This window comes from Gymnoscopelus braueri (genome assembly GCF_963280865.1).
Source record: "Gymnoscopelus braueri genome assembly, chromosome: 4".
Taxonomy (NCBI): Eukaryota; Metazoa; Chordata; class Actinopteri; order Myctophiformes; family Myctophidae; genus Gymnoscopelus; species Gymnoscopelus braueri.
Genome location: NC_137605.1, coordinates 5,367,873 through 5,380,465, shown reverse-complemented (window position 1 = coordinate 5,380,465; position 12,593 = coordinate 5,367,873). Strand labels below are relative to the sequence as shown.

The 12,593-nt window shown below is 42.2% G+C and overlaps 1 protein-coding gene across 1 annotated transcript in view; it reads left to right on the top strand.

Annotated features, from left to right (window-relative positions):
- LOC308084539 (ATP-dependent translocase ABCB1-like) overlaps window positions 1–12,593 on the top strand; it is a gene marked incomplete at both ends in the record, with an annotated part of 84,313 nt that overhangs the window by 13,078 nt on the left and 58,642 nt on the right. The window contains 7 exon segments of the mRNA XM_080427206.1: window positions 136–488; window positions 619–766; window positions 3,999–4,208; window positions 4,963–5,342; window positions 5,931–6,078; window positions 7,279–7,647; window positions 8,956–9,321. Coding sequence (XP_080283332.1) covers window positions 136–488; window positions 619–766; window positions 3,999–4,208; window positions 4,963–5,342; window positions 5,931–6,078; window positions 7,279–7,647; window positions 8,956–9,321 — 1,974 coding nt within the window.

The following is a 12,593-nucleotide window of genomic DNA, read 5'->3' as shown; positions in this document are numbered from 1 at the left end:
TTTCTTCACCTGGTTGGCAGTATGTAGAACAGCAGGAGGCTGCTAGATACAATTCTAGAGGAAAACTAAATTACAATTTATTGTAAATTAACAACGCAGTTAACAATGCAGTTATTGTTTATGTTATTTCCACAGATGACTCGTCCACCAAAGCTGAATCCGGCCAGGAGGAGGTCGGGGAAGACGGGACTTCGTCCGCATCTGGCGACGCCCCACCACCAGAAACGGGGGGAGAGCGAGAGGAGGAGATGGAGCCAAGACGCCGTGCTGTGCACTACACACAGGCTGAGACCAACGTACTCGTGCATGAGGTCAAGGCACGTCAAATTCAAATCTTTGGGACATCGACCCAGCCTACCCGAAAATCGGTGGTGAACCAGGCGTGGGCCGAGGTAGCGGCGGCCGTTTCGGCGTCCTCAGGCATCCCCAGGTCTGTCCAACAAATCAAGAAGCGGTTTTCCGATTTGAGGAGGATCGTGAAAGTGAAGGTTTGTTGCCTGTATAGATGTTGAATATTCACATTGGCCACAATGGCTCATGGCGATTAATCAATTTGTCTCTTTGTATCGTAGCCTACTGCTGTAATTTGAAATTGTCAATAAAATATTCACTCCAAAGGTCGTCGCTAACAGAGGGCAACAGATGGTCACGGGAGGTGAATCGGCTACGGTGGAGGCTCTGATATCACCAGAGGACATCGCTGCCTCTTCTCTCTTCCCCGAAAGTGTTGACGGCTTTGGGGGGTTTGAGGATGGCGGGGTAACAGGTAATTCAATTTCCTTCCAATTCCACCTGGTTTTGGTTGGGTTCTTTTTGGGTGTGGGTGGGAGAGCATGGTAAGGCCGTAATATGGATGGTCAAAAACAACAGACTTGTGTTCATTATACATAATTATCGGACATTATTATGCACAATGTCTGTCATTCATCATCATATATTAATGACATTATTATTATTAGTATAATTATTACTGCCATGTTCCCGAGATGTGTGTGCAGGTGTATTCTACCAAATAAACACCCACCTGGTGATGGCCAGGTGTAATGCCATGCAATTACAATGAAAAACAAAAGAACTGAAGGCAGCAGAGTTCTAATCAAAACAAAAAGATATAGAAGGATTGTCCAAGATAATAATCACATGAGAAAAAAACTCCACAAATGAATGTTCCAAAATCTAAATTGGTCAAAAACGGTATGCCTCCCACCCTTAACACCAAACCTTTCCAGCTATGTAATGTCAGCTTCAACAAGCCACAGTACTTCCTGTCCAAATTTAACCCCCAAAATAAAACTGCAATCCAACTCAAATTCTACAGTTAATCTCAACGCTAACGCTTTTATTATGAAGGTAAAGTTTACCATAGGAAATCCCATATCAGATCAGCATGACTAAGTTCAATAAGTAAATTATGTAGTTCAACACTCAGGGGCGGCAGTGGCTCAGGGGTAGAGTGGCCGGGTAGAGTAAACTGGAAAACCGCAAGGTTCCCAGTTCGATCCCGGGCTGGGGCTGGGGCTGGGGCGCTCCCCTAGAGTTAGTGTCGAAGTGTCCTTGAGCAAGACTCTGAACCCCTAATTGCTCCCCTTGCATGGTGCCTTGCATGGTTTCCTCCGCCATCGGTGTATGAATGTGTGTGTGAATGGGTTAATGGCACAATCAATGTAAAGAGCTTTGGATAAAAGCGCTATATAAATGCACCATTTACTTATAAGGTGAAGGCTGCTAGATACAATTAGATATTTAAAGTTAGGGTAAGTGATTTTTCTAAAATAAGTGTTAAATAGCTCCATAGTCTGAGTACTCATTGCTATTGACTGTTTGTTCAGTAACAGGAGTCTCCATGTCTCTCCAGCTCTTTATATATCAGGATACCAATTTTATTCAATCAGGATAGAGAACTCAGTCATACAGATTAAAGTGAAATTGGAAGTGATGACACAAATAAATGAGCAGACACATTTGGAACTGGATCACTATCAAAATGAAGCTGATAAATGGGTACTCTCTCCTGATTTGCTGATTTTTTTTCACCTACCTGAAAATGTATTTTCTGATTATTAAAGAACTGGAGAGACAGGGAGACCCCTGTGACTGAACAAACACTCTATTGCACTGGTTCTCAACCTTTTTACACCAAGTACCACCTCAGAAAATATCTATACTGTACAGTAGCGTAGAATACAGTAGCGTAGACCTACCCCATACTATTCAGCTGTGCACAGTTAACACAGGAGGCAAATGTATTCCTAATAAGAATGTATTTTCTTCACAGCTGTGTAGCCTGGTAGCACAGCAAGGTGAAACACTGCAGTTGTCACACTTACAATGCCACACACACACACACACACACACACACAGACAGACAGACAGACAGACAGACAGACAGACAGACAGACAGACAGACAGATAATGCCACACGGACAGACAATGCCACACACACACAGACAGACAGACAGACAGACAGACAGACAGACAGACAGACACACACTGACACACACACACAGACACACACACACAGACACACACACACACACACACACACACACACACACACACACACACACACACACACACACACACACACACACACACACACACACACACACACACACACACACACACAATAATGTTTTAAATAGCCACAGCTGATACAGAGGTTTTATATTATTATTATATCATGGACTTGGCCCCATTCAGTTTGTCTTGTTAAGAAACCAAATGGTTTGTCTTTCAGGCAGATTGTTAGATGCCGTTTGAGATGCGAGGGTTTCATGCATTCTTTACATACCACACTGTCAGTGTCTATAGGCTCTTCCTCCGCCCACTCCTGTTTAATTCCAATTTTAGTGTCATATTAAGAGGTGCCTTTTTGCGAGTGTCATCTCTGCTATTATCCTGAAATACACTGGGTCTGACAGAGATAACTAGTCCCCGCTTACTCAGCCAGTCCAGACCCATTCAGATGGATCAGGTTGTGTGACAGAGTCGGACAACTTTTCCCAAACTGAATAAATACCACGCAGAGAAAGGAGACTTAACTGGCAGCTCAATCTCATTGTAACTAAAATATTCGATAGAAATTCATATTTTTTTAATGCCAGATTTAGTTGTTAACCGTGCAAATCCATGCAAAACGCTAGCCTAGCCACTTAGCCTACTGCTGTTGCAACAGCACTGCTGCTCTGCACCGAGATTCCGTCTAAGCAGCACAACTGATATTACTATTAATGTGATTAATCCGTTCTCAAATCTATTCTATTAACGGCTAGGTGTGCTGTCATGCTCATTTTAGCACAGCTGGAGAGCCTACTTCAACCAATTGTTTGGTGAGAACTATATATTAAATATTTCACTCAGGTTGAGAACCACTGCTCTATAGCAATGATTCCTATCAGAATATAGAGCTTTAACCTTTTAACATAAAGCTTTTTGTTTTAACCAAAACATATCACTTACCCCTTTAATAAAAATATATTTGAAACATGAAAACGAAAAATATTAATAATACAATCTCACAATTAAAAAGCACTTCAAAGTGGCTCCAACAGTAACCTATGTAGCCTAATAGTGTAACAAAGATTACCCAGGGGAAAGGAATGAATCGTAACACAAATAACACAAACAAATGAAATGACAACGTATTATTAAATATACATTATTAAATTAACCCATTAAGACCGGGAACGCATAGCTGTGTCATTTTAGATTTCTTTTTGCGATTTAAAAATAGCAATAATTTAAAGCGAACATTTGTAACTCAAATCTTTGCTTCTGGGGGTCCCTGGAACAAAATATTTTGAGATGGGGGTCCGCTGCTAAATACATATAATGTTGGGTGGTCCTTGACATGAAAAAGTTTGATAACCAATCCAGCAACATACGTATTTTTTTTCTAAACTGTTATGATTTAGAAGACATTTGTAGAATTGGTCCCAGGTCTTAATGGGTTAACAATGCAGTTAACAGTGCAGTTAATTCTACTGTTATTTCCTCAGATGACTCGTCTACCGTAGCTGAATCCGGCCAGGAGGAGGTCGGGGAAGACGGGACTTCATCTGCGTATGGCGAAGCCCCGCCTCCAGAAACAGGGGGTGAGCAAGAGGAGGAGATGGATCCGGGCGGAGGGTCGTCGAGGAGAGGAGAGGCGAATCGTCCCAGGCGGAGATCCCGTCGAAACATGGATCGCCCGCTTCAGCTTGACCTAAGTTAGCATTTTGAATCAATTTAAGTGACGTTGTGTGATTCAACGTGCTGTGTACATTCAGTACAGCGTTCAGGTTTTTCTTGTTTCTGCCGTGAGGAGTCTGTGTGTCTACTGGGTTGCAAGGGAGGAGCGTAAGCTGTATTTAGACTGCTGGCTCTGTGATCTCTGGGAAAAAAAGTAAATACATTTGAATTGTTACAGTCAAATATTCCTTTAACATTAAAATCTGAATGTGTAATATTCATTGACAGCCCTAGTCGGTACAGTTGCATATCGTCGCTGTCGGTTGGAAACCTTGTTTCCAAAACTATTATGTTTCAGAAAATGGAAAAATGAATCCAATGTTGTTTTTATATACAAGCTCTTTTAATAATTGTCTTTGGTTCAACATTAATTAACCCACACACACTTTCTTTTTCAAATGTTTTTTTTGTTTTTTTAATAGCACAAATATCAGATCTACAAGCTTACGATGCTTGTAGATACAGTAGGCTATTTTGCTACTTTTGTGATACACTGTTGTAGGACAAAGTAGGGCATTCGTTTACAAAAATAAAGTTGAAATGTGGAGATGCAAGGTTTCTGCATGACAGCAATGATGGGTTAACAGTTATTTATACTTTGTAAACAAACATTTTGACAAGTGTCGCTTTTGCTTGACAGAAATGTTAAAAGATACAAATCTGATACAATCAGAAAACACATTGAGGAGTTGTCTGCTGATTTTTACCTCACCTCCTCTCTCCTCCTCGTAGATCTCACACTCCTTCCTGTGCGTAAAGACGAGGTTTCCCCTGAACAGCAGGAGATGAGTCCCGGTCTGGTCCAGGTGAAACTAGAACCTCCACAGATTCAAGAGGAACAGCAGGAGGAGTCACTTCAAAGACCAGAGGGGGCTGAGCCACGACGCCGTGCGTTGCGCTACACACAGGCTGAGACCAGCGTGCTCGCGCACGAGGTCAAGGCGCGTCAAATTCAAATCTTTGGGACGTCGGGACAGCCTCCCCGAAATGCGGTGGTGAAGCAGGCGTGGGCCGAGGTAGCGGCGGCCGTTTCCGCGTCCTCAGGCATCCCCAGGTCCGGCCAACAAATCAAGAAGCGGTTTGCCGATCTGAAGAGGATCGGGAAAATGAAGGTTTGTTGCCTTTGTTGCAGCCAATTTGATGTATTTTAATATTTGTATATGAAGGTGCTGTGATATCGTGATGGTGCTGTGATACTACTGAATTGACCTGGGCATAGGCGGGGACTCAGCCAATTTCAGGGTACAGCCTACTATTTGGGGATGTCACAGGTGCACAGCATTAGGGATTGGGAATCACCAGAGGGAAGCCATACAGTTTTTCAACCGTGCGTGTTTTCGTTATTTTTTTTAGTTTGTTTTGAGTTAATTTCGGTTTATTTATTTATCACAGTTAGTTGTTTAGTTATCAGTTAAACACCCGGCTTTTGTTTTGCTGTCATCATCCTGCAATCCAAATAAACATCTTAAATGCACTCAAGAGAAGACCTGATTTACTGTCAAAAACCACGCGTCTGGAAAAGCTTCACAGTTCACACCATATCCCTCTCACTGGCAATTATTTGTTGTTAGGTTGCCTCTACAGCCTGTATAGATGTTGAATATGCTCTTTGGCCCCAATGGCTCATGGTGATTAATCAATTTGTCTCTTTGTATCATAAGCCTACTGCTGAAATTCTTTATAACATATTCACTCCAAAGGTCGTCGCTAACAGACGGCAACAGATGGCCACGGGAGGTGAATCGGCTATGGTGGAGGCTCTGATATCACCCGAGGACGTCGCCGCCTCTACTTTCTTCCCCAAAAGTATTGACGGCTTTAGGGGGTTTGAGGTTGGAGGGGTAACGGGTAATTCAATTTCCTTCCAATTCCACCTGGTTTTGGTCTATTGTTTGGGGAGGTGGGAGAGCAAGGTAAGGCCGTACACAATATGGAAGGTCAGAAACAACAGACTTGTGTTCATTATACATAATTATCGGACATTATTATGCACAATGTCTGTCATTCATAATATATTGAATATAGAAGACGCCACTCAACGGATACATTATCAACAGGCACAGGCTGCTTTGTTTATTTGCAAGCACGGACACACACACAGGGAGAATACGCGCCAACATACATGTACTGCCCCCAGTGGGCGGATACTTCCTACTGGCTACCTTTACTCCTAGTCTGGTGTACTTGTGCCCCCTCCTGTCCAGGCCCCGTAATGACAGTCAATAACATGCCTAGTAAACCCAGCGTATAACATTCATCACATACCTTATTAATGACATTATTAGGGCCCGAGCACTGCAGAGATTATTACTAGAAGTTCGGCTAGCGCCCACCTCACACATCTTACATCAACCTCACATCCACCTCACAGCTACGTTGCACCAGTGATCCAACTGATATGGCCATATATGGAGATCTGTATCTGTCATGCCGTGTCTATTTTATGGGCATATATGGAGATCTCTGTATCTGTCAGTCATTGCTGACTGATTTGTTAGAGCCTGATGCCATGATGACACATTGAGGTTAGACAACACAGTACATATTTGGCTGGAAAGTCCTTATATGGTTATGGCAGATCATGGTGAAATGAGTGTGACAATGTTGTTCGTCCGCCTGTCCATCCTCCCTTAAGGAAATTTGAATATAGGAAGATGTGTGGAAATATTGGGCCTTCAATGTACTATAATTAAGGGGGGAAAGTATTATATGTATTTATCCCCTCATTTGTAAAGGAAATGTACATATGATTTAAATTCAGATATCAAAATAATCTATCTATAACAAAAAAATCTGTCAGTTACTCCTAAGTATACTCAAATATGCTCTATTGGGCCTTAAACGTACTGTAATTAAGGGGGGGGGGGGGAGTATTATATGTATTTAGCCCCTCATTTGTAAAGGAAATTAACATGCTGTTAAAAGAACAGCCGGCCAGGGTGCCTGCTTGGTGACCGTTGGCGGTTACAATAACAACAATAAATGACAATTTATTGTAAATTAACAACACAGTTAACAATGCAGTTATTTTTTATGTTATTTCCACAGATGACCCGTCCACAGTAGATGAATCCGGCCAGGAGGAGGTCGGGGAAGACGGGACTTTGTCCGCATCTGGCAACGCCCCACCACCAGAAACGGGAGGAGAGCGAGAGGAGGAGATGGAGCCAAGACGCCGTGCTGTGCGCCTCACACAAAATGAGACCAACATGCTCGTGCATGAGGTCAAGGCACGTCAAATTCAAATCTTTGGGACATCGACCCAGCCTACCCGAAAATCGGTGGTGAACCAGGCGTGGGCCGAGGTAGCGGCGGCCGTTTCCACGTCCTCAGGCATCCCCAGGTCTGTCCAACAAATCAAGAAGCGGTTTTGGGATTTGAGGAGGATCGGAAAAAGGAAGGTTGGCGGGGTAACAGGTAATTTCCTTCCAATTCCACCTGGTTTTGGTTAGGCCTACAGATTCAGCTGCGGAGCTCTGAATCTGTCTTGAGAGATCACGTCAGATAGGACACCTAGATAGGACACCTAGGGCAAATGCGTCCATTTTTAGCTCTATAAAAGACCTCCCAGGTTGGGTGTCTTCTCAGTTGTGTGAATATAATTATTTCCTCATTATACAAAAAAAAACAAACATGGGAAACCATTTTAAATTAAATCAGGGAATGTTTAAATCTCTGTCTGATTATCAAATTTGAAGGGTGGGAATATATATATATATATATATATATATATATATATATATATGCTGTCCAGCCCGAACCTGCTAACTCCAAAACGCTCATTGTTCAGGAAACGAAAAAACTATTTAATATATGCAATTCCAGGGGTACCGCAAAATACTTTGATAATATTTGGAATTCATCAGTTTAACCACTTAGACCCTCCATACTTAATACAACGGACCTGAGTTGCACTGTACTTGGTGCATTCTTTTTTCTATCTACACCAAATCTCTTTGGTGAGCTTGTAGATTCATTTTGATGAATCTTCCCCTCAAAATTGGGATGCTGGGGTGGTTAAACATCAAGTCATTTATTAAGTTATTTAAAAAGTCCCGGGTATTAGAATAATAATGTGTGCGTGAAACATATCTCATTGTTGTTGTTTTTTTGGGGTGTAAAAAAAAAATATCTTTGGGCTTTTTCTGCCTTTTATAGATAGTATACAGTGGGGATGGACAGGGAAAGAGAGACAGGGAGTGACATGCAGCAAAGGTCGTAGGGAACGGGACTCGAGCTTGCGACGCACTGCCGGGCTGCACTTCCGCCCAGACCGCAAGGCCAGCGGGCGCCCCCCAAACATATCTCATTGTTTGCTATTTCATGAACAGAATATTATATTATTATATACTATCCTTATTCTATTCCCTTAAAATAGCCACCAGCGCCACCATAGATTAAAACCATTGTTATACACACAGTTGGAAGCCTTTTATGTTTTGTCCAGAAACATAGATATTCAATGAATTGGTAGTTTGCAGAAATGTCCAGTGTCAGAGCTTCGTTCTGGTCACTGGGTTGTCCATTTCAATCACAGTCCCAGAGTATTGGTGAATTAGAATGGTTGCAGCGAATAATGGTTGCAGTCTCTGATAAATGAGGATGGACTGAATTGAGCATTTATTTACAGTGGAAGTTCCTCCAACTAGCACAGCTACAACAGCATTGCATGGGAAATGTTAAAGTTAAAATATTTAATGGATGTATCTACTTGTGTCTATTTAGACTTCCCGCAGCTCCCTGGGTATGAAGAGAAGGTTTCACCTGAACAGCAGAAGAGCCCCAGTCTGGTCCAGGAGAAACCAGAGCCTCCACAGATTAAAGAGAAACAGGAGGACCTACTTCAAAGACCAGAGGAGGTTGATGGGTCAACATTGACATTACTAGCAGTGAAAAGTGAAGGTGATGATGAAAATAGGGAGATAGAGCCTGTAGCCAGCACCTCAACTCAACAAATGAAAACACAAACTGATGTAGAGGACTGTGGAGCATCACGACCAACTAGTGATGACCAGCTCCTCTCTTCACATTGTTCTGAATCTGATACTGAAGACAGTGATGAGTGGGAGGCTGAATCTGGCACTGAAGACAGTGAGTGGGAGGGGACCAAGGAAGGTCCATCAGCTTTAAACACACTGAAATCACAGAAGACACAACATCTGAAAGGACAAAGATCTCTGTCTTTGAGCAACAAGCTGTCCACGGACCTGGCAGCTGTCCCAAAACAAACTCACTTTATCAAGACTCACCAAGTGAAGAAACCCTTTAGTTGCACAGTTTGTGGCAAAATGTTTACTCAAAGGGGAAATCTGAATTACCACAAAATGGCCCATAGAGGGGAAAAGCCTTTTGCTTGTGTAGTTTGCGACAAACACTTTTTGAGGAGCATTGATGTAAAAAGTCACATGATTTCGCATTCAGGAGAAAAACCCTTAAGTTGCACAGTTTGTGGCAAAATGTTTAAACGTCGCAATAGTCTGAAGAAACATACCATGATCCATACAGGGGAAAAGCCTGTAGCTTGTACAGTTTGTGACAAACACTTTCGTAATAGGGGTGGTTTAAAAAAACACATGATTTTGCATACAGGGGAAAAACACTATATGTGTACCATTTGTGGCAAAGCTTTTGGGCACTCTGTCTCTCTCACATATCACATGAGGACTCATACAGGAGAAAGGCCTTATACTTGTACAGTTTGTGGACACGGCTGTGTTAACACGAGTAATCTAAAAGTTCACATGATGATTCATACGGGGGAAAAGCCCTTTACCTGTACAATTTGTGGCAAAGACTTTAGTCAACGGGGCTATCTTAAAAATCACATGATGATTCATACGGGAGAAAAGCCTGTTACCTGTACAATTTGTGGGAAAGGCTTTGTCAAACCGAGTCATCTAAAAAGGCACCTCTGGACTCATGCAGGGGGAAAACCCTTTACCTGTGCAATTTGTGGCAAAGGCTGTAGTAAAAAGGATGATTTAAAAACACACATGAAGAGACATACAGGAGAAACGCCCACAGGAGAAAAGCCCTTTCTCATGTAAGGAATGAAGTTATTACTTAGTCACAAGCTCTTCTTAATATTTTTCATTGGTTCAATAGTTATAAACCCCACTTATAAGTAACAACTTTCACTTTTAAAAAAAGGTTTTTTTTTGTCTTTTCTATGGCTGTGTGCATTTCTTTCATATATTGTTCAATTATATTCCAAATCACATTTTCTGTCTTCTCCAGCCTAGTATGATTGGAATATCTCCCCAGGAACGGGCGACTTGGAGGAGGGAGTTAGATCCAGTTAGGTTATTAAACCTGGAATGAGAACGAAACACATAACACAACAATATTAAATGACATGAATCCTCACTCCATTGTGAACACATCAGAAATACAATTATTACAGTGTTCAGCTCTTTAACTTTACTATTAGTCCTGCTCCTCTCTGTCAGTGAATCTGATGTTTTCTAGCGAAACAAGACCTTTTATAACTTTAGGTTACATACAGGAAGATCCGCCCACAGGGTGGACTTAAGCCACAGGACCTGCTGATCCCCCATAATGCACTGCGTTTGGCACTGGTTTCCTGTTACCCCAGAGCAGGCTGGCTCTGGTCATCTGCTCAGTCAGCCATTAACCCTGTTTTTGCCCTATCTCCTAGCTCCTTATCTGACCTACCCCCACTAGCTTCCGTCAACTACTCCTTGGTATGTGGACTTCCTTTGAAGCTCACAGCACAGCAGGACATCTGCTCTGGGCTGCCGGTCAGCTGTGGCCTCTACTACTGCCTAATTTTGTCCCATCTGGGTTAATTTTAATAGAACAGTTTTAACAAATGAAGGAGAATATAAACACATTACTATATCGCACTAATCATATGCAACTTCCCTGCTGGAAAGCCTGGATTATTCTTCATATATATTTTTTTGAATCTCATGAGTCACATGGCCTATATTCATGTATAGATAGTTGACTCAATGTGATCATCCCGCAATGTGTATTTTAATGTTGAATCACTTCTATTGCATGGTAATTCACATAGTTTTTGTCTTTTCCCCGTACCTATTGATAATAAAGAGACAGCATTATTAGCTGTCGAGGTGATGACAGTTTGCACCTGTTTTAATTTGGGCTTGATTGCATCATACACCACTTAAACATTCACACTCAAAACCCACCTTTTTCAGACTCTCATTCCCTACTTAATTCAATTCCACCTTCAACCTTTATTTTTATTTTTTATTTTTCACCCAGTGCCAATTGTCTAATTAATCCTTGGCGCTACACTCCCTCTGCCAGCCTAGGGAGAGCCGAGCTCATGAGAGCTAGCAAGCCGCTTCTTATCACCTGACAGGGGGGATGTTCCCTGGTTAGATGTAGCGCTTGGAAGGAACACGTTATTCCAACCAGTTCCTTTCCCCTCCATCAGGCGCCCCGGCTGACCAGGGGGAGGCAGTATAGAGACCAGCATTACTCTATGTTTTTGTGAGGGTACCTACCCTAGGAGACACGGGGAGAACATGCAAACTCCACACAGAGAGGCTCTTTCACCAACCCCACCTAGGGTATGGGCACTGATGTCGCGGAGGAGAGAACACGCCCCCAGTGCCCACAACGTCCCCGGAAAATCGAACCCAGAAAATCGAACCCAGCTGTGAGGCGACAGCGCCACCCTGCACTAACCTTTAATTTTTTAACTAGTTTTCCCAATAAAGATGTTTTTATTTTGTTTCTGTTTTTGTAAAGCGCCTTGAGTATTTAGAAAAGCGCTTTATAAATTGTATGTATTATTAAACCTCACATCCTGTTGAGGAAGACCTATTAGGTTGAAACATGTCCATTGCTCTGTCTGGGTGAGGCAAAAATACATAAAAAGGACATTCATTTAGTGCTGGCTGTTTTCTCAGTTTCATGATATTGTTTAGTGGTGCAGCTTGAGCCTTTAGTTTAATCCGCAGTGTTGGGGGTCGTTATGCTTCACAGTGCTTTCTCTGAATATCAAAAGTTGTCCCTTATCTGTTGCCCTAAAATTTGGACGAAAATATCGTCAAACGCAATTTCTTTATTCATGTTTTAACTGAAAAATCATCAGTATGGAAAGAATAATGATTGAACACCAATGAAGGACACCGACTCTCAACCTAGTCCAGTGAGTTGACAGGGGTGTCCCCGACTAAGAATTTACTTAGAATTTACAAAATCTTGCCTGTCGTTGACCTGTCCTCAAATCTTTTTTTCTCCCGAGCTCCTCCCTTCATATTCTTATCATATTCATATTTGTGACTTTAGAATGCAAAATTTCCAAACAAAAAGAGTTGATTATAATAGCCTACAGGGTGTTCACTTGTCTCACGCAGCCATTATAG